Here is a 20,357-nt window from a genome sequence, read left to right as displayed (position 1 = left end):
GGCCAGAGAGCTCCCCAGAAGAAACAGGCCAATATGCCCAGCCGTGCCTGGGCAGCCCCACTCCCTCCATTCCCCGTTCTTGCTGGGGAGGTGGACTCGGCTCGGGGCGTAGGGGATTCCTGGTGGTGGGGGATGATGTTTTAGTGAAAACCTATATGGCCATGTCCCTTTATATTATTTTTAACCCTTTCAACAACGGGCCAAGGTAGATATTGTTACCTACATTTTACAGATGAGGGAACAGAGGCTTGGGGTCATTGTGCAATTTGGTTGAAAGTCAATCAAGTGGCTGAAAAGGGCACTTATTAAGTCACTCAATTAAGTAGGCCCTGGGCTACCCGCCTTCAGAGCCCGGCTCTTCCTTACATTAAGCCACACTGCCCACAGCTGTGACCACAGGACTAACGCGTTTATCATCCAAAAACTCGCCTATATCCCGAAGTCCTCGGGGCCGTGGTCTGGCTACTGCCCAGAAGACTTGGGAGATCCCTCATTTCCACTGGAAAGGGTGGCTGGGAGGCTGTCCAGCAGCCCTGGCCGCAGCCTTGACTCAGACGCCGAGGGGCATCTAATTGCTGGACCCTGGTTTCCCTCCACATTGCAAAAGCAGGTTGTCATTTCTTCGTGGCAAACCCCAGGAACTGTCTTTAATTCCAGGCTCTCAGGGAAGGGTGGGAACTGCAGTTCTTTCTTCTAGCCAAGGAGATGGAGCAAGACCATGGGCAGCCCTTGCCAGAGAACATATAATTTCCTTGGATTCACTGGCGACAGGCTGCACTGGGCGGCAGCAGCCCCCACCGAGCTTTGATTTCCTCTCTCTTAACCCAAGAGTCTGTTGTATGACTTCAACTCCTGGCATCAAAGGTTCCCACTCCCACCCTGCCCTCCCACTCCCAGCCCAGCCCCCAGAGCCCCCTGCCAACCGCCCAGACAAGGACCATCTTGGAGAGAGGCCTCCGGCAAATTACCAGTCACCATTCCAAGAAACCCCTGGCATCATCTACGAGAACCTGCAAATAAACAACCAAACCCAATACTCCACTCACCCCCTTTTCAGTACAGGGTTCACTAAAGAGAGGGATGAAGAGGGAGAGAAGATGCTGCATTTGGACTTCCTTCCCCACACCCCCTCTGGGCTCCGCCACCCTGGTTTGGGTGGATTGTGCTAACTTCAGCAGTGTGATGAATGGGGAGTTGGGCGGGGGAGGGACTTTGCTGAGCAAGGAGAAAAAGAGTTTGGTGTGTTTGATTCGGTTTGCTGTTTGCCCTCAGGAAATCTGAGCTGGGTTCTTGAACACACCACATAATGTGTCATCAGGACAACAGATGCATTCTTCAGCTTAGCCGACTGGGAAACTGGAAGCGGGGAGGGTGAGGAACAAACACCTGGCTCCACTGGGCAGCCAGGCCAGCTGAGGGTGCCAGATGGGCTGAGAAACCCCGGGCCCCAAGTATGACAAGCGGGTGGCTTCAAGTTCCCTTCCAGCCCAAATGTCCTCTGGCTCTTTGGTTTATGAGCTCAGACTCAGGGATGATCCACCATGCCTACTAAACACACGCTCAGTAGCCAGCATGTCAGGGACACCCAAAAATGAGAATAAAAATAATTTTTGAAGGAATATGATACTTCAAAAAAAGCATCAAAGTAGTCATCATGGGCAAAGCCAGAAAATTATTGGCCTTCCTTATAACTCATTTTATGGTTTGGAATTGTTTTCATTTTGAGTTACATATTGGGGAGGGTGCAGGCACCATATTCTTTTCAGGGCTTGTTGTTGCCTCAAGAGCCTTAACCTGCCTGTTTTCTAGCCTTCGGGACACATGTGCCCAAGACACCCAAACCCGCAGCTGCTGCCTACCTGGCACCACGCTGACGAACTTCTCTCCCCAAGAGTTCCAAGCCCACATACTCAGCCTTCCTTCCTCTCTTACCCGAGTTCTTACTGACCCAGGCAACAGAGTCCTGCCTAGCAATGCTTCCCAACTTTTTTCACGTCACAGCACACAGAGAAACCAGCTCAGAGGCGCTGGCTCTCCCAGGCTCTGCTCAATCCATACCCAAAACTCCCTGAGGCTAAGGGATCCCTCAATGGCCCACCTGGGACCCACTCCCCGGACACCAGTGAGCCACAGCTCTGCCGTCCACTGCCAACTCTTGGTAACCAGTTAATGTAAGCAAGGCCTCTCCTAAATGCTGGCTGCCCTGGGACCCCTTTTAGAACACTTTGTACAGACCTCCCTTGCTAATAGGACTCTCCAAGTCCTGCCACCAAAATGTACCTGTTTCCTCTTCCACTCTTTTGGGTTATCTCCCAAATTCATGACTGTTTCTTGGACATCAATTCAGTAAATAATCCAATACATTAAATGGTAACATGTTTAACTATGACCCCATAAACACAACTTAGCAGTAACTGGAGCCAAAAGAAATAGGCACGAAAGGGGGAGGCCTTTTTAGCAAGTAGGTCTTTTGGCATCACTCGACTCACATTAAACAGCGTCCCATTTCATGCATGGGTAACTTCGTGCTAGGGACGCAACTAGGTGGGAAGAGACAGGGGTTTAGGACCCTCTGCCACCACGCTGACTGAGCCAAGGAGACCATGCGCATTGCTGGACTGTTTCCTCATCTGTAAAAGGATATTGATCTCTGCCCTGCCTGCCTTCCAGAGCTCTGGTGAAGCCCACACGATATAGTGATAAAAGCATGTAGTAAATTACAAATTCCTTTATAAATGGTGGGGGGAGTGTATAATTTATTGCTTGCAAACTGGGACATTAATCATCATGCAGGACAGCAAGAGTGAACCGCCATGGTCCCGGACAAGCCAGGACCACAACAGGACGTGTGTCCTCCTGACGTATAAATGCAGGGGGTGCTCACAAAGGTGGGATGGGATAGCATGGGGAGAATGGGGGTTGGGACTCAGGGGGACCCAGATTAGAGTCCTGCTTTCAACCCTACTGAACCTCTCTGGGCTTCAACGGTAAGTAAAACGGGGCCAGACTGTGCCCATCAAACCTGCAGAACGAGTGTATGGATGAAATGAGACCACAACTGGATCCTGACAAGCTCTATGCAAATGAGAGATGCTGGTGCCCGATTCCCAGGGCTGTGTTCAGAGGCCCCTGGGGCTGGGGCGGGGGCTGTACCTCTGGGTGGGCGTAGGCTGCTGCCGCGTCCCTCTGCAGGGCCGAGCGGATGTCTGGCATGCTATCGAGGACGTTATCGGAGCAGTTTTCTTTGCCTCGTTTGTTCATCTCAGTTTGAATTTCTTCCATGTCCTTTTTGATTTGCTCGTTTTCCTTGGTGAGGTTTTTAGAAACTTCCTGAGAAGAGAAAACATTTAAAAAGAGGATCCATTAAGGTGATTTGGAGACAAGCAGGAGGTAGCTAGCAGCACCAAGTTCTGCTCAGAGCGTGAAGACACAACAGGCTGAGAAATCGTCCAGCAAGTGACCGGGGCTCGAGAGCACGCCCAGCCCGTGCTGAGGACCGGTGCCAGGGCCCCAGGCAGCACTTCCGGGCCAGCCCAGCTCCAGTGCGTCCAACCGCTGGACATCCTGCCCAAACTACCATAGCTTTTCTAGTAACACTGCCATGTCCCTGGGCCAGCAGGACACCTGGCTCTTTTTCTGGCATGGGTGTATAGTCCACCCTTACCCAGTGACGAAGAATATTACAAAAAACTTCATTCCCTTGCACCCCCTACATGTGAACTGTCACTCAATTAACAAAAGAAGAGCTTTCTAAGCAATTTGAGAAGCGGTGGCCAAAAAATCTAATCGGCCTGCTTTTCTAATGAGCACAAACTATTCCAGAGAATTTTAAAAGCATCATTTACATAGAAAAATTGATAGGCTAGCTTCAAACTTTCCTATTTACCCTTAAAAACAGTTACCCTAAATGCCCCCCACTTGGCAAAGTACCCATGTTCCAGACCTGGCTCAAACCAGAAAGGGTCAAGGCTAGATTTCAGTCAACCTACACCGCTAAGTACCTCCTGAGCGTCTCAGAGCAGCATGGCAGAAAGAACGGCTCCAAATACCCTTCGAGTCTTGCCCTGGCAACTGTAAGTGGGGAGAGACCAACCACATCAGGTTCTCTAAGTGCCAAACATGAGGTTCTGTGAGTTCAGAGCAGGAGAGAGGCAGAGGCAGCTTCCTGGAGAAGATGAACACTGAGTGGGATTTGCATTGCGGCAAAGTTGTTAACAGCCCTAGAGATGCCCTTTCTTCTCTAGTTATTTTTAGAGAGGCTTGACTACATTGAGATCCAACTTTGGCCCTCATACTGCAGTTTCCATGAGCATCTAAATTTTTCAATGTGATGTTCTCCTCTGGGCCCCGTTTATGAGGTTGGTAGAGGAAGCAACCATGTAAAATAGAGGATGTGTTTGCTTTCCATCTTTCTTTAACAAACAGACATGAGAAGTGTAAAAGCTCGGATGTTGCCAGGCACAGCCTCACAGCTTGGTTAAGATGCTCCTAATGTCCTAAAGGGAAGTCACCATGGCACAGAGCCAGGGGATGTGTACATACCCAGGCAGACCATGACACCCAGCCACCGCGGCTCCAGTGGTTCATACAGGGGCTGCCCCGAGAAGCCCTGTAGGTGTTTGTTAAACTAACCAGGCACCAGGCCCACCAGCCGTGCCATTGTTATAGCATTTCATTGCATGCTAGATCTTCAGCCCTGGAAGTGCTCAATGTGTTCTGTGGGGCTTAGGCCAAGCCAGCCTCTCTAAATTGCACAGAATTAACCATGAGAGCTAAAGCCCATGAGAAAGAGGTTTTATTTCAAGAATGCCCAGAAGGAGTGGTCTTACTGGGTGTGCAGTTATTCCTGACAGGGGTTCCCAGGGCAGTCGAGTACAATGATTAAGAGCATGGATTCTGGAGGAATCTGGTTCACACCTCAGTGCTACTATTGCTAGGTCTGTGATCTCAGGCAAATGATTTAAACTCCCTCTGCTTCAGTTTCCCATCTGCAAAATGGGGATAATATTAGCACTTTCCCTATGGGTTGCAGTGAGTATTAAACGAGTTAATGTACATGGATATGCATGGAATATACTGTACTAAGTGATTGCTCTTTTTCATAGATGTTACAGCTAGAATGGGCTCCAGAACTGGAGCCTAATCTTTCATTTCACAGAGAGGAAACTGAGGCCCAGAGTAAGGATGTGATCTGCCCATGGTCATTAAACAAAGTGTCAGAGCTGAATCAGCACCCAGCCTCCTGACCCTCACTTCTTTGGCTCACCTGCTGGATCACAAAGAACACCAGGAGAGGGTCCCGGTGCTCAGCCAGCTCTCAGCAGCACCAAGCACGTTAAAGAGGCCAAGAATACTTGCAGTGTGGTTTTGGGATACATGGGAGGGCATGCATATGCTGAGACATATAGAAATGCTGGACTCCCGTAAATCCTCACTACGCAAAATGTGATCCTGAGACCAGCAGCATCGGTGTCATGCAGGAGCTGGTTAGAAATGCAGATTCTCAGGCCAGGTGCGGTGGTTTATGCCGTAATCCTAGCACTCTGGGAGGCCGAGGCAGGAGGATTGCTTGAGGCCGGGAGTTCGAGACCAGCCTGAGCAAGAGCAAGACCCCAACTCTACAAAAAATAGGGATATTAGCCAGGTGTGGTGGCGTGTTCCTGTAGTCCCAGCTACTTGGGAGGCTGAGGGAGGAAGATCACTTGAGCCTACGAGTTTGAGGTTACAGTAAGCTATGATGACACCACTGCACTCTGGCCTGGGTGACACATGACACCACTGTACTCTGGCCTGGGTGACAGTGAGACCTTGTCTCAAAAAGAAAAAAAATAAGAAACGCAGGTTCTCAGGCCCACCCAGACCTGCTGAAGTGGAATCTATATTTTGCCAAGATCCCCATGTCCTCTGCATACACACTAAAGTTCGAGAAGAGCTGCCTTAAATGGAGGGAGCTTGGGGTACAGCTGCTTGAAGTGGGACAGAAATGTGTGAGAGACGCTGTTTTATAGGAGCCGAGTTCTTTCTGGGGCCTACAGGAAAAGTTCCTGGTCCCTTGCTGGGGTTCAAGCATTTCTATAATCCGTGAGCTCCTGCTGAGAGCACCTGTGCATGCCCCTCCTGTAGCTCTCGCATCTAAGACAGGGAGCGCAGTTCTGCAGTTTCGGGGATTCACGTGCTGCTTCTTCGTTAAGGCATTCCTGTGTTCAGTGCTGGCACCGAGGGGTCAAGCGTGAGCAAGACCGATGAGGATCCTTCCCTGGTGAAGATCACCCTCGCCACGAGGGGAAGTAAGCAGGAGACAAATACATAAGCAAGAGGACGTCAGCCATTGAAGGGGGCTGTGAAGAAACTCAGCCGGGGGACGTGACAGATGCAGGTCCAAATGCTTCCCTGACGAGGGGGCTGGGCTGTGTCCACACCTGCTGCCCAGCGGTGGCCCCAGGGCTCCACTAAATGTGCCGGTAACTCTGGGTGGACGGGATGGCTTCATGTCTCGAAGCAGCGGGTGTGAGGCATGGAGGCAGCCCTAGAGATGTAGCTCCTGCCCCCCAGATCTTGGGGTTTCTAGGCCCCTAGAGAGCCCCTGCTTCTCAGTGATTTATAAGCTCCAATCCCCTTTCTGGTTTCAGGGAGGAGCTGTCATTCTGGGTTTCCACAGAGGAGGGTTTGAGACAAGCCTGGTCCTGAGAACCCAGAGGGGCAATATGGTTTATTCCCCTCACGGGAATGGCAAAGCCCGCCAGCCGCCTGAATAAACACCAGGCTGGTGGTGGCATCACCCCGTCAGCCTGCGGGGCTGAGCCAGCTGGTGTTCCCGAGGGCGGCAGCAGCAGCAGCAGCAGCAGCGGCCCCTCCGTGGCCACCCCGACCCAGCCACCTCCGACCTGGGGGCGCTGGCCTCACAGAGCTCCCCACCCCTTCCTGGGGCTCTGCATTCCTCAAACCAAGGGCCTTTGTGGGGCACTCAGGAGACGCAGGGGGTGCCGCCCACGCGGGGTGCTCCCGATCCTACCCTGGCAGACAGGTGAACCCCATGACCTCATGCCTCAGGTTCCTTCCCTCTGGGACAGCTGCAGCCGTGACATTCATGGCGTGTGCAGCTTGGCTCGTGAGCAGTGCTGGCCGTGTGGTGGAGGGGTGGAGTCGCGCCTGTCTGGCAGGAGGGAGTGCCCCACATGGCCCCTGGCAGCGCTCCTGGTGCTGCGAGGAGGAGTGAAGGGAAGGCGGAGGGAGGACAGGCAGACAGAGGGCTGGGGCCGAAGGCTGGACACAGCCAGTTGTGGCAGTGAAAGATCTGGGAGCTCTGCATGAGCCCTTGGGCCAGGCAGAGTCAAGGGACTGCGAGGGGTTCACAGAACAATGCCACGCACTGGAGGGGCACGCAGTTGGGCACCGGAGGGCACTTGCTGAGAACAAGCCCACGCTGCACTGCCAGATGGGGACATGTGTCCAGTGCTGACTAGAGCCAGATGCACAGACGTAAGAGGGAGGAAGGGTGCAAACTGGGCAGGGTCCCCGGGCAAGGGGGGCCAGGATGTAGGTGGAGTTGGGGGTACAGCTGGCAGTCAGCACAGCTGGTCTTCAGGGAGTTGTGAGGGCCAACACAACCAGGTGTGCAGACCGGTGGGATGGGCACGCAGGGCATGGGCTGTATCCTGACCTTGTCCAGCCTGGGTGAGACTGCGTAGTGGCTTGAGCCAAAACCACAGGGGATGGGGGAAAGATGACCACGGTGCAGAGCACTGGCAGTTCTCTCTGGCCCTGTTTTCCCATCAGCATCAGGAACAGGGGTGTGTATGGGGGAAGGTGCTGGCTCTGGAGACCAGGTACGAAACCCACACCCAGCCATGGCCTGGTGATGTAACCATGCAAGGCAAGGGATGAAACCTCTCTAGGCCCAGGTGGAAAAAGAAGGAAGGATGACACCTGCCTCACCCAGGCTTGGTGTGGGGAATGAACGAGGGGCTGCATGTGGGCCCAGTGCCCAGCACAAAACTGGGCTTGAAGCATGTAGGTGAGGCTGAAGTGGGAGGGACCGCTGGGATCGCAGTAGCAGATACACAGGTGGAAAATGAAGGGGGAGTTAAGGTTTGGCGTGGCTGGGGCAGGGAGGAAGAAAAGAACCCCAGACTGGTGTGTTACAGAGAGACACACCGGACACCTGTAGGAGGAGATGAAGCTAGACTGCAGGTGGGCCAAACCTTGGCCCCACATCACACAGTAGGCACATGCTGCCACACCTGAGGAGGCTGTGTGGGGGGCCCTGCGGGTGTCACGATAGACAGCTGGGTGTGCACAGGGCTGGGGGCAGAGGGGATGTGGTCCCTCGTGAGAGCGAAGGGAGCAAGTGTGGGGGTAACTGGACCCACAGTGGGAGGGCTTGCAGTGTCCATCAGCTCGCCCTGCCCTTCCCCCTCTGTGCCCACCGGGACACAACTAGGACCAGATGGCCTGGGACAGTCAGCCCAGCGGACAGCTGTCCCCCAGCCTCTGGTAAGACAGCTGGGGGAAGAGCAGCTGGAAACAGCCGGTGCTCCTGACGCAGGACAGACAGGCCTCAGCCCAATCCCTCTGACCACAGCTGATGGGACAGGCGGGCAGGCCTGGGTTCAGGGGGCCACCAGCTGCCCATTCAATCACTCAACCAACCAAACAGCTGTGGAGCAGCTATCCCGTGACAGGTGCTGGCTAGAACCTGGGAAGCAAAGATGACTTAGACCCAGCTCACCCTTGAGAAGCCAGAGCCTGGAAGGAGAGTCAAAGCAAGTCAAGAGCAGAGAGTCCCAGGCTCTGATGATGACTTTCTATATTGGGGGTGACCACACCCCTTAAAGTAGAGCCAGTAGAGCCAGACACTCCCTCAAACCTGGCAGGTACAAACTGATCCTCGGCTGGCAGATGGAGGGCTGACTCCTACACCGTTAGCCCTTTTAGACAAGAAGAAATTTTACATTCCACAGTGGCAAATTAGATTTGAAGTATATATAACCCCAGGAGAGGTTAACGTATTGGCTTGAACTCACAAAGAGATGTAAATTGAATTAAACAGCATTAGGGCTGAAATGTATCTTGGAAACATTAACTTCGACCCTCTGCCTTTTCACAGTCAAGGACACTGTAGTCAGACTAACGAGCGACGCTCCTCTCCAAGGCTGCACTTGAGTAAGAAGAGGCAATGACTTACGGCCAACCCTTCTGCGAAAGCAGATTTGATCTGGAGGAGGGTGAGCCCTTGGGGTGTCTCTATGGGAGAGGAGGGTGGGGGGAAAGGGGGAACTTGGAAAGGGACAGCCCCCCTAACTCACTGCCAAGCCTGCACAGATGAAAATTACATTTTCCTATTAGTTGCTGAAAACATATATCCCCCAGGGTCAGGCATGCTCCTTTGATCTTGCCTTTCAGACTAGAAACACAAAAGTCACCACCAAATCTTTAGGTGTGGGAGAGAAGCCCTCAGCAATGCCTGCGCCAGCACATTTTGGGGAGCAGGCCAGTTCCGGGTCTGGTAAACCCATTGTAGACTTTAAATCTGCCTAAGAGGCAACCTTATCAGGAGAAAAGGCTTCAGCTGACACACAAGGTTCGCTGGTGCCCATCTGTGCTCACAGACAGGGTTTGCAAACTCCAGCAGGTAGGTGCAAAAGGAAGGGAAGAGTCACACACCAGAGGGAGCAGGGCTTTGGCAATAGGAATCTCACCGCAGAAAGCTTGCAGGCATGCAGCTATTTTAAGAGCACGGGATATGCACCCACACATACACAAAGGCATGTGTGTACACAGTCATAAGCATATCAAACAGCTATAAACGTTTACAGGTGTCCTGCAGCTTAGTGGGGGTGGGGCACTTCTTCACAAAATCTGCAATTTTTATGGGAAGGACTTAATCCAACTAAAGCTGTGATACTAGAAGAGATTATTTTAATGATCTGCCCCTATGTTTGTCTTTTTCTTCACTTTAGGAATAAATCTGCTCCCAGAAGCAGTATATTGTACTAAGTGTTGTACCCAATCCCTCTAGCCCTGCTGCTTTCCCAATCTGATTTTAGGCTTGGGCAGCCTACGAATGTTCGGGTCTCTGGGTGCACTCAGAGCTGGGCTGAAAGTCTTTAGCTGAATCAGTGCTACCGCCAGGCGTATATGCCATGAACAGGGCTTGCTTTTGCCTTTGGAAGCTACAGGTTTTCTTTCTAGACTTCTAGTTCCCCTCTCTCCTGACACCTAAGCTATGTGCCCACTCACCCCCCAACTCCAATACGCACCCACACTTCTTGTTTCCTTCCCCTTCCCAGCCACTCACAAGAGAGGGTCAGCCAGGGTCTACCCTTGGACTGTTGACCACCTCTTTCCTCTTTCTGAAGCAGTTCTAAAACTGGTCCATGGGGTTTCAGACCTCCCCCTGGGTAAACAGGAAAATGTTTTGGAAGTTAAGATTTTGGAACACAGTGAAATGGCCCTACTAAGATACACACTCCAAATTGACAAAAATTAGAAAGTCTGACAATACTAAGTATGGAAGGAGTGTAAATTTATACTACCACTTAGGAAAACAGTTTGGCAATATCTCCTAAAGTTGAAGATAAGTATGACTGACGACCCACTAATTCTATTCCTACTTACACACCCTACAGAAATGCAGACATGTGTGTACCCGGGTACATGCACAGGGATGTTCATGGGATTATTATGAATTATGAAACTTCAAACAACCCACATATCCATCATCAGTAGAACAGATAAATTGTGGTATATTAATACAATAGAATACTACACAGCAAAAAAAAATGAATGAACCACAAGACACAAAAACAACATAGGTAAATATTAAAAATATAAAGTTGGGTGAAAAAAGCCCAACACACACACACACACACACACACACATAAATTTTGTAGGATTCTTTGTATTTAAAGTTCAAAACAGGCAAAACTATTATATTTTGGGATGCATCCTTAAATGATGAAACTATAAAGAAAAGCAAGGCAGATGATTAACATAAAAGTCTGGATAGAGGTTCCCGTCGGGGACAGGGCGTGAGTAAGAGAGGGGCTGCGGGGGCATTTTGCGGTGTTAACATTGCTCTATTTCTCAACCTAGGGGGTGGTTACGTGGGTATTTGCTTTATAATAATGTGTTAAACTGTATATTCATTGTTTATGCACTTTTCTATGCATGTGTTATTTTTCATGATTTAAAACAAAAGTTTAACCAAAATCATTCCACTAAGCAGGGCTGCTCCCAGAGCTGATTTTACCAAGAGGTAAGACTTAGAACAGTTCAGATTCCATTTCTCTCTCCTTCCTTCCTCTTTCATCTGCAAATGAAGTTTCCATTCCTGCATCCTCCTATATACCTGAGGTTGGACTGTGGCTGTATCCCATACACATGTGCCCGCCTACACTGCCAAGCACTCATCTCACTCTGGGCAAAATGCCTCTCCCATCTGACCCCTTTTGTCGTGTCTGACCTCCAAAGAACTCCCTCTGGGGTTCAGGAATATTCAAGGACCGGGAGCAGACTTTCACTTCCATTTCTCCCGCAGAGCCAGGCAGGAGAAGGAGTGTTTTTTCCATTTATCCAACATTCTGCCTTTTCGATTACTGCACACTCCAGACAGTCAGCTGGCATGAGCCTTGAGACGAACTCAAGCCAAAATACAGTGCGCCACTCCTTGGGCCCAGGGGCTTGGACCCATGCAAAGACTGCACTGTCACACCACGGCACTGCCTTGAACTGTCTCGTTTTGGAAAACTTCCCACTGGGTGGGAACTTCCCTAACTCAACTTTAACCCTAGTTAATAGGACTATGGGACACGGTCACAGTTCTGCCTAGAAATTCCCTTGGAAGAGCTATCGTCTAAAGTTCCTGTTAGGAAAAACTGATGCTTGCAAGGCAGACAGCAATGATTTGAAAAAACTTACGGGGTTGATTAGAAAGAGCTCTGGACCAAAAACCAGAAGCCCTACGCTTCCTAACACCATCATTCTAGGCAAGTCATCTAACTTCCTTGGGTCTCACCCTGCCTAGCTCACAGGAACAAACAGCCTAAATGTATATGAAAAGCTATACAGATCTAAGGGGTTATTAATATTACTATTATTAAAGGTCCAATTTTTGCTACTTTTACTAAACATACCACAGTTTTGAAAAAAAGATACACACTCTCATTGATGTAACTAAGATTGCTTTTGGCCAGAACCCAGCCATCGTGTGACTACTGAGAAGATACCACCCTACTGGGCTCATGGCATTGTACCAAATTGACCCACACTCTTACCCTTGGCCAGCAGGGAGGGCTCAGCTGCTGGGCAAAGCTGGAAACAGGTTTTGGCCCTTGCACAGAGCCCAGCCCACTGGCCTCGCAGGCTGAGCCCCTGACCTTGGCCTTCTGAGCACTGTACTCTCCCCTTGGAGCTATCTTTCCCAGGCTGTGTTCTCCAGACAGAATGAAAACTACGTGGCTGTCAAGGTCAGGTGAAAGCAGAAGAGGTGGCTGTCACCCCTGTTCCTATAGAAATGCAATCCTTTTCTTAAAGGGGCATTGTACATTTGGACGGTTCTGGGGGCCTAGGGAAAACAGAGGCTCTTTCCAGTAATGGAGTTGGTTTAATTCCTTTTGAATGCATCTGAAAGAACTGAGATGTGGTTTTAGATAGGAGGAGGAGCCCCAAGCCTGCACAAAGCCCATTGGTGGCAGGATGGTGCTGACCAGCCCCATTCTCATCATTCTGGCTGTCAATATTGGGGAAGGAGAGACCCAAGACGCCTGGTGGCCTAGTTCTTGGAGGGAGGCCCTTGAAGAGCCTGGGCAGAGAGTGAGGAGGGGGCTGATGTCCTGTTGGCCACCTTGACCTGTCTGCGAAGCTCAGGCTCCAGAGCCCTGACCCCTTTCATCAGACCTCGTAACTGATGTGCTCTGACCCTCCCAGAGCACATGGTCATCTTCAGAAAACTCCTCATCACAGCACTGGAGGAGCCAAGCCTAAGGGTGGGTGGGGAAGGAACAGGTGTTCACCTTCTGTGACCATTTTCAGGGGTGGAAGGAGGGTGCTGAAACCCACCCTGGTAACTGCAACATCTCCTCACCTCTATGCCAGCTCTCTTGGCCCAGCAATGTGGGAACGTTTGTCCCCAACCTCTCCTTGGTCAGAACCCAAGTGCCTTGTTTAGCCATTTCAAAGTATATTCATAATGATCAGGGCTCCTTTCACCCCCTTGGCAATCACACAGGGTAGGGAGGGTTCCAGTCCCACTTCTACAGATGGAGGAAGCAAGGCAGGGCGCTTGGCAGTAGCAAGCAAAGAGTCATTCATTCATTCTGTCCTGACTCCCACTCTGGTGCCCCTTCTGCCACAAACTACTTTTTACATCCTACACCTCCTAATCACCCATCACAGAACCTCATCTCCTCCACAGTAGACCCCCTAAAGGATCACTTTTTCACGAGGAATATTGATAAGTTTACAGTACACAGTATCAGGATGACTGTTATTAAATTTACCACTTACAGTAACACTCTAAAAATTAAAGAAATAGATTTCTACTTGAAGTAGCAGCTCTTTGAGTCACTGTTTCAAGTATCAGTCCAAGAACTGGAGGCCAGTCAACAAAACACACCCATAAAGCTGTTTACTGATAAGGCTGAATGATAGTCATTACTTTTTGGGTGACTAAATGATTTCTCATCCATATGTTAAAGCATTGCAGCCATAAAACACGGTCAACATCATTGTTGTATCTCTAACAACTCCCAGTTGCCACCACATCACACACCACTAGACGAAAACCACACACCGGCTGTACATCCGGAACCCAGTCAGAATAATGTAGTGTCTTCGTCTACGAAAATTGCATTACTGGTCCATTCATCCTGGGTTGACCAGCCTGAATGCCCAGTAGAGAATATTAATTATTAGTAGTCATTTTCATGTCTTCTTTCTCTAAAATGGATGTGAGATGGGTTCACACACACACATACACAGAGGCATGTACCAGAACAGTTAAAGAAATTAGCAACCATATACCAAAGCGGGAGATGACTCCACCTTAAAACTAGAAGTAAGATGCTTATTGTATTTTTACATTTCATTTAGCTTTGAGTTCCCTAGAAGTCAAGGTAAAAATAGAAATACTTGTTTACACGGTTCTTATAGATGAAAAAAAGAAGGTACAGCATTTACATTTCTATTTCACTGACTCTCTTTGTCACCAACAATTTGGCATGATTTGGGATGAATGTTTTAAGTATATTTTTTCTTTTCAAAGAATAGAATGGGCTTGTGCTTTCTGAAAAAATATTGTGGGAAGTTTGGTATACTTTCGAGCTTGATCAAGAGAAAGATACAGGAACCAGAATCTTTCTTACCTCCTCCAGTCTATCCACTCGCCCCACGAGTTTGGTGGTGACCGAATGCAGCTTCAGGAGATCCAGGCCATAGAATGCTCCTTCCAGCATGTCTATGATTGTGGAGAGCTGTGAAGCAAGGGCAAGGAGTTAGTCCAGGGCTGGGGCAGACGGACCACAGGGGGACAAGTTTCCTTTCAGATCTCCATGTTGGAGGCTTGACAGGGCAGCCACTAGCCAGGAATTGAGAGGTGGCCCTCGGAAACATGTTTGTGCAGGCAGGGACGTAGGTAAGCATAATGGTGTATTATATATTCTGCCTTCTGGAATATTTGGATAAGCAAATGGGAGAACCCTACAAGAACAAGTAAACCCAAGGTTTAGACATCTTCACGAACTGTTTACGCCCCTTTTATGAAATCTGTTGGTTGCACACGCATCTCTCTTTCCTACTAGTCTGTGAGCCCTTGAAAGTTGTGGCTGTCTCCTTCATCTCTGTTTTCCCAAGATACCTAGCATAGCACCTGGCTTATACAGGTACTGTTACTCCATAAATACTCAACAAAGTGGCTATAAACGTCAATATCTTGAGGACATGCTTCTGAGACACTCAACTTCATTGTCCAGTAAAGGCCCTGAAAGGCACCAGCGCAAAAAGCTAAAGTGGCCCTGGGGCAAAAGAGCCCCAGTGGCCCATCTTTGAGGTGGCAAGCTGCCACGGAGCTCCCTGCCTTCTCGGTTTTTATCAAGACTACCCTTCCTGCCAGTACACAGCCGCTGGGAGGACGGTGGCCGAGACTCTGGTGGCCTGCAGGGCATGCAGAGTGCAGGCAGAGGGGCAGATGAGAGATGCTTAAACAGAGCCTCCCTGCCAAGCACCAGTCCCTGGAAGAGTTTGCTGGGCCACACTTTTGCAACCTCTGCTCCCCATTCCTCTCCTTCATCTGGGAGCAAGCTCCTTCCTCCCCACCGGAGGAAGACAGCTGAATCCTGGAAAAGAGCCACGAAAGGGAAGCCGGCCAGTATGTACTACGGAGATTTTCTGATGCCTAACAGAAATTTTGCTTGATGTTGTTCCAGAAGTCCCCAGAGTCCAATCCTATAACTGGGTGACTGTGGCACTTAGTTCAGAAAGTAGTTTCGTGGCAGAGCTGCAGCTCTGAGCAATGTGGCTGGATCCTGTGACCCTCCTTGTACTGGTAAACACGACTGTGCTTAAAGAGATACCAATGCCTGCCCGTCACTGAGTGGGTGCCAGGCAGAGCAGCAGCGCCTCACACGGCCGTCCGCTCATTCATCTACTTAATTGAGTGTCAGGCATTGTGCCAAGTACTCGACAGTTGTCATCTCACTGATTTTCACAACCCCAAGATGTTAACTTTCCCACATTTTATTCAAGGAGACTGAGATTAGACAAGATAAATAGCTTAAGCAGGATCACACAGCAATGACTTGAACCCAAATCCATGTGACTGCAAAACCAAGCTCATCCCACCTACCCCACCCTGCAAGCGAAGAGGGAAGTGCGAGATCAGATGAAGCAGGCAGCCAACCCGTGGGGCTGCCCAGGTAGGGCCTGAGCTTCCCGCCCCGTGGAGGACAATCGCAGGATCATGGTTCAATGACCTAGTCTAGAGCAGGCCCCAGGCCTCTCCTTCCCTGGGCCACCCCAGCCCTTATGCTGAGGACCAAAAGGCTCGCTCCTCCTGTGTGTCTTTTGCCTCTTCAGGGTGCGTGCGGGGCTGACAGCACGTTGTGGCAGCACTTTTCCTGGAGAACACCGAGTTCTTTTGGCCAGCTGGGCCTGGCAGCTGCTCCCAGGCCCGGCCTCCCTGGCTCCGTGAGGAGGAGCAGGCACACTTCGCTCTGAGCATCTCCCTCAGACTCCAGGGCTGGAAAGGACCAGTTTATGGAACACCAGCCTTGGATCCACACGCAGCACTCCAGGGACCAGGACCTGACCTCCTCCCAAGGCCTTACCGCCAGCAGTGGCCCTGCGGGACTCATGGGCCCCTAAAGGACCCTCATGGGACACCCACGGCATTGCCCCGCACCAGGTCCTACCTTCAAGTCCTGGCTGTCTGCCTCCCGCAGCTTCTGGAGCCTGAAGTCTCCCTCACAGGGATTGAGGGCCGACGGGGGCGCGACACAGGCACACTTGCAGGATGGGCCTGAGGTGATGGTCTCCACCGTGTAGAAGTCTTCCTTCCTGGAGGCCCCTGCGTTGATCCTCTGGCAGGCGTCTCGGCCCAGGGGTCTCACCACGCACTTGCACTGACAGTCTGAGCCCTCGGACACGGCCTTGACTTTGTCGTAGTCCCCCAGCAGCTAGACACACACACACACAGAATGGGTTGGAGACATTCAAACACAGGCATCAGCCGGGCTCCTGAAGGAGGCTCTCCTACTTTGTCAAATGTCCTGCACTAGCCAGAGACCTCAGACAACTCTGAACCATGGAGTGAACAGGTCATCCAGATGCAATTTGCTGACTCTGACATTTCCTTGAAGGCACTGAGTTCAGCCTTCTTCGTTTGTCTTGGAAAGCTGTATTTTCTCAGGGGGCCTTGGCCTTTCATCATTTGAAGGAAAAAACAGATGAGCCCCATCATTCTTCCAATGGCCCTTGCCTTTAGCTAGAATCCACATTTAGATGAGAAAAGGGAAAGACGGGGTTGAAGGAGTGATTGGAAGTTTGCAGACTACTGGCTTCTCTACTCATTCATTCATTCATCATGTATGGAGTGCCTGTCAGGACGGGGAGCTGCTGTGAGAGGTTAAGAGAGGGGCCGGAGAGCCCGCTCCCAAGGACCCTACAGTGCAGGAGGCAGGCAAGCAGCAGTCACACAGAGCAGAGAGCCGTAAGTGCCCCTGAAGAGGCAGAGACAAAATGCACTGGGAGCTAAGAGTGGCTCCCACTGGGAACCAGGGAAGACTTGGTGGAGGAGGAGGTATTTGATCTGGGCCTTGAAGAATGGGTTAGATTTGGAGAAAGGGAATTGGGAGCAGAGAGACAGGTCCGGAAGTCGGTAAGGTTTTGTCAGCATAAGGGATCATTTGGCTCCTATAACAGCTTCTGAATCCCAACTCCAGGCCAAACCCAGGAGAGCAAACTGGCAGCACCTGCTGCTTCCATAATGCTAAACATTTCCTGCTGAACGCTTGCCCCTGCCAGCCTCCCCTGGCAGGAAAACACACACTAGCAGGCTTGCTGGAGCACTAACCCTGGGCACTTGCTGGGAAAAGGCTCCCCCCAGGTCCTCTCCAACAGGCCCGACATCCCCAAAGCCAGGGCTCCCTTCCTAGGCAGGCAGAAGGGTTCCCTTCACCTGACTGATGATCCTGACAGGCAGGCACTGAGCTGGTTTGCGTGGAAATGTTCCTTGGGACGCTGTCTGGGGGGAAAGAAGGCTTGTAATGTTTTCCTTGCAAAGGCTGGGTTTCTTCTAACACTAATATTTGCTTTAGGGCCGTTGTCAAATACAGAATGGATCAGTGGAAGAAGGAGGTGTAGTTCAGGGTGACTTAAGCGGCCGTTCTTTACAGGCTAACAGTAAATCGTGGCTGTCTACTCTCTGAAACTCTGCCTAGATTCCTACATAACCCTGCTCTGAGAACCCTGGGTGGATTCCTTCCTTTCAGGAGGCTCAAGTTTCAGGAAAGCTTTTGTTGATGGTGTTCCAGAGCCCCAATGTGACAGATTTTTATGTCTTTTGATTTAGGGGTCAGTGTGAGGTTGTGGGTGGGTATAGGGCATATATTAGCATTATTATTACAGGAACAGTGAGGAGACTAGTGTTTAATGAATCCCAAAGTGGAGCTGATCATTCTCCCTGCAGAAAGGAGATGATCCAGTCCTAGGGCTTAGTGGAGGTGCAGGCTGCACTGTAGGGACCCTTTGTCGGACATCCCTCATCCTGAGGGTTTTGGCGACACCCACGGCACGTCATCGTGCCGGCTCTGGAGAGCACGAAACAAATGCTGCCGAGAGAAACATCCCTCACAGTCACGAGAGGTGGGCCGAGGACTGTCAGAGCCTGGCTCTAGCCACGTCGCGTGCTCTTTAGCCTACAGCCCCTATCTGTACAACGGGGATCAAGGTGTTTTGAAAATTGAGTCTGATAAAATGCGTTTAAGTACTTCAGAAACAGACATATGACAAAGCCTGTCACTGTCATCTGTCATATGGCCCGTTGACAGTCTGCCAAAGCTGCCCAGACCTGCATTTCCATTCTACCCTCCGAATACACTGAGTCTTGTCATCACCCCTCTATTTCGGGGTCACCTTGCATTCATCACACATGTTGCCGTTTTGTCCACACCCCATGCTTCTGCCTGGGTGTCTCACCCTCTGCCATAAAATATCTTCCCATGGGTTGCACCATCTGCCTCCCGTCCAACATACCCGCCTGTTTTCACATTCCAATTCTGACAAACAGCCACACAGACAAGAGATACTTTTCACAACCCTGAAACCAAAAAAAAAAAAATGTTTTTTTTCTTTCTTCTCAAATAGTCGTGTGGAGTCTCCCCTTCCATCTCCTCTCCTTTCTCCTGATTTGGTAACCTTGAAAGACCCCATGATTTTGAGAGGAGGACCATGTCCTTTCTTTAAGATAATATGCTGTAAATGAAAAGCAAATGCCCTTCCCCATTGGTAATGGAAGGAAAAACAGCGGCCCCCAAACGCTTCAGCAAGGACCACCTCCGGCTCTTGCCACCTTTTGGGACAAGAGGTGTGGTCATGGGACTGGCATCCTACCTGAGATAAAACGTTCTCCTGGTTGTCCGCCTCGTTTTGCAGAGTCTCATCCTCCGTGGGCGCCACTGTCTGCACATCTGGGGGCTCGCTTGTCCCTGTAGGGGAAGTGCTGGACGCCCAGCCTGGAGTCACAACCAGAGCGAAGCAGAAAACCAGCAGCAGAGGCTTGGCCATGAGGGACGCGACCAGAGGGTCCTCGGCCCCTTCAGAGAATGGCTGGGGTCGGGGATCTTGGCAAAGATTGAGGCGAGAGGGTGTCTTGGCTGGAGCCCGAGAGTGGCTGCTCGGAGTGCCTTCTAAAGCTGGGTGCGGCTAAACGGGGCAAGAGGACGCGTCCCAGAGACCCTGGGCATCTCCTTCCCGACGCGAGCAGCCTTGAACTGGCGGCCCCAGTGGAGGATGGGGCGGTGGGGGCGGCACCGGCTAGCTGCGCGCGTCGCCCGCTGGAGAGGGCTCAGGTGGAAGGAAGGCGTCCCGCAGACACCGGCAGTGCGCGCCGGCGCGGGCAGCGGGGAGCCTCGGGGCGTCTCGGGGCGCACGGGGACCAGGCACGGGGCGCGGGACAGGCGGCGGCGGCGGCGCGGGCGGCTGGGCGAGGGCGCCGCGGAGAGCTCGCGCGGAGGGAGGGCGGAGCCTCTATTGTGCCGGGGCCGCGGAGATGCAGCCAGTGACGGCGCGGAGGAGGAGGACCGCGAAGCGCACGGCGCCCGGGCGGAGGGGCGCCCGGCCGACCCCGCCCCGCTCCCGCTGCGCTGCCGCGCCCGGCGAGGGCTGACGTCGGCAGGGCGCTCCTTTCCTTTCATCCGACCCCAAATGATGAGGAGCGGGTAGTTACCCCGAGCGGGCTCCCCGAAGTTTCGGGGTCCCTTGTGCCCATTCTCTCCGAGAAGAGCGGGTTTCCTCCGGGTTGGGAGACAGGCACCGCGCGCTCGCTCCACGCCCGAGCCGGTGCGGATCTTGGCACCCTCTTCGTCCCACCTGGGGCAGGAGAGAGGCGCGTTTGCTTTTCTTGGGCGTTTCTTTTCTCTGACTTAACTTTGGGCGAGAGCTCTGGCATCTTTGAACTTAGCGCCGTTGGTAGTTCGCTTGCCTGCCACCGCTTTAGAACCTAGTAATAACTCCACCCAGAGGAGAACTGCTGAACTCCCTGCTGGAGTGAGTCCTGAGTTGTGTAAATGTTACAAGGAAGGAGAGTGACAGCAATTCTCTGACACTCTGCGTGTCCAGGCGGAGAAAGTGACTCCTGAGAATCA

At 51.5% G+C, this 20,357-nt stretch overlaps 1 protein-coding gene across 2 annotated transcripts in view; it reads right to left on the bottom strand.

Annotated features, from left to right (window-relative positions):
- The window catches only part of OLFML2B (olfactomedin-like 2B), a 37,867-nt gene extending 18,248 nt beyond the window's left edge, over positions 1-19,619 (bottom strand). The window contains exons 1-4 of one of the 2 annotated variants that reach the window (XM_012639529.1): positions 19,105-19,619; positions 16,407-16,670; positions 14,364-14,471; positions 3,154-3,330 (exon numbers count right to left, since the gene is read on the bottom strand). In XM_012639529.1, the coding sequence (XP_012494983.1) occupies positions 3,154-3,330; positions 14,364-14,471; positions 16,407-16,670; positions 19,105-19,278 (723 nt within the window). In that variant the 5' untranslated portion in view covers positions 19,279-19,619. The remainder of the gene's footprint in view (positions 1-3,153; positions 3,331-14,363; positions 14,472-16,406; positions 16,671-19,104) is intronic. The other variant, XM_012639528.1, reaches the window with a different exon arrangement.
- Between the last annotated feature and the right edge of the window lie 738 nt (positions 19,620-20,357).

The sequence above is a fragment of the Propithecus coquereli genome, unplaced genomic scaffold, assembly GCF_000956105.1.
Source record: "Propithecus coquereli isolate 6110/MARCELLA unplaced genomic scaffold, Pcoq_1.0 Scaffold140, whole genome shotgun sequence".
NCBI lineage: Eukaryota > Metazoa > Chordata > Mammalia > Primates > Indriidae > Propithecus > Propithecus coquereli.
Note: the sequence above shows the minus strand (reverse complement) of the source record. Positions and strands in the feature narration are given on the sequence as shown.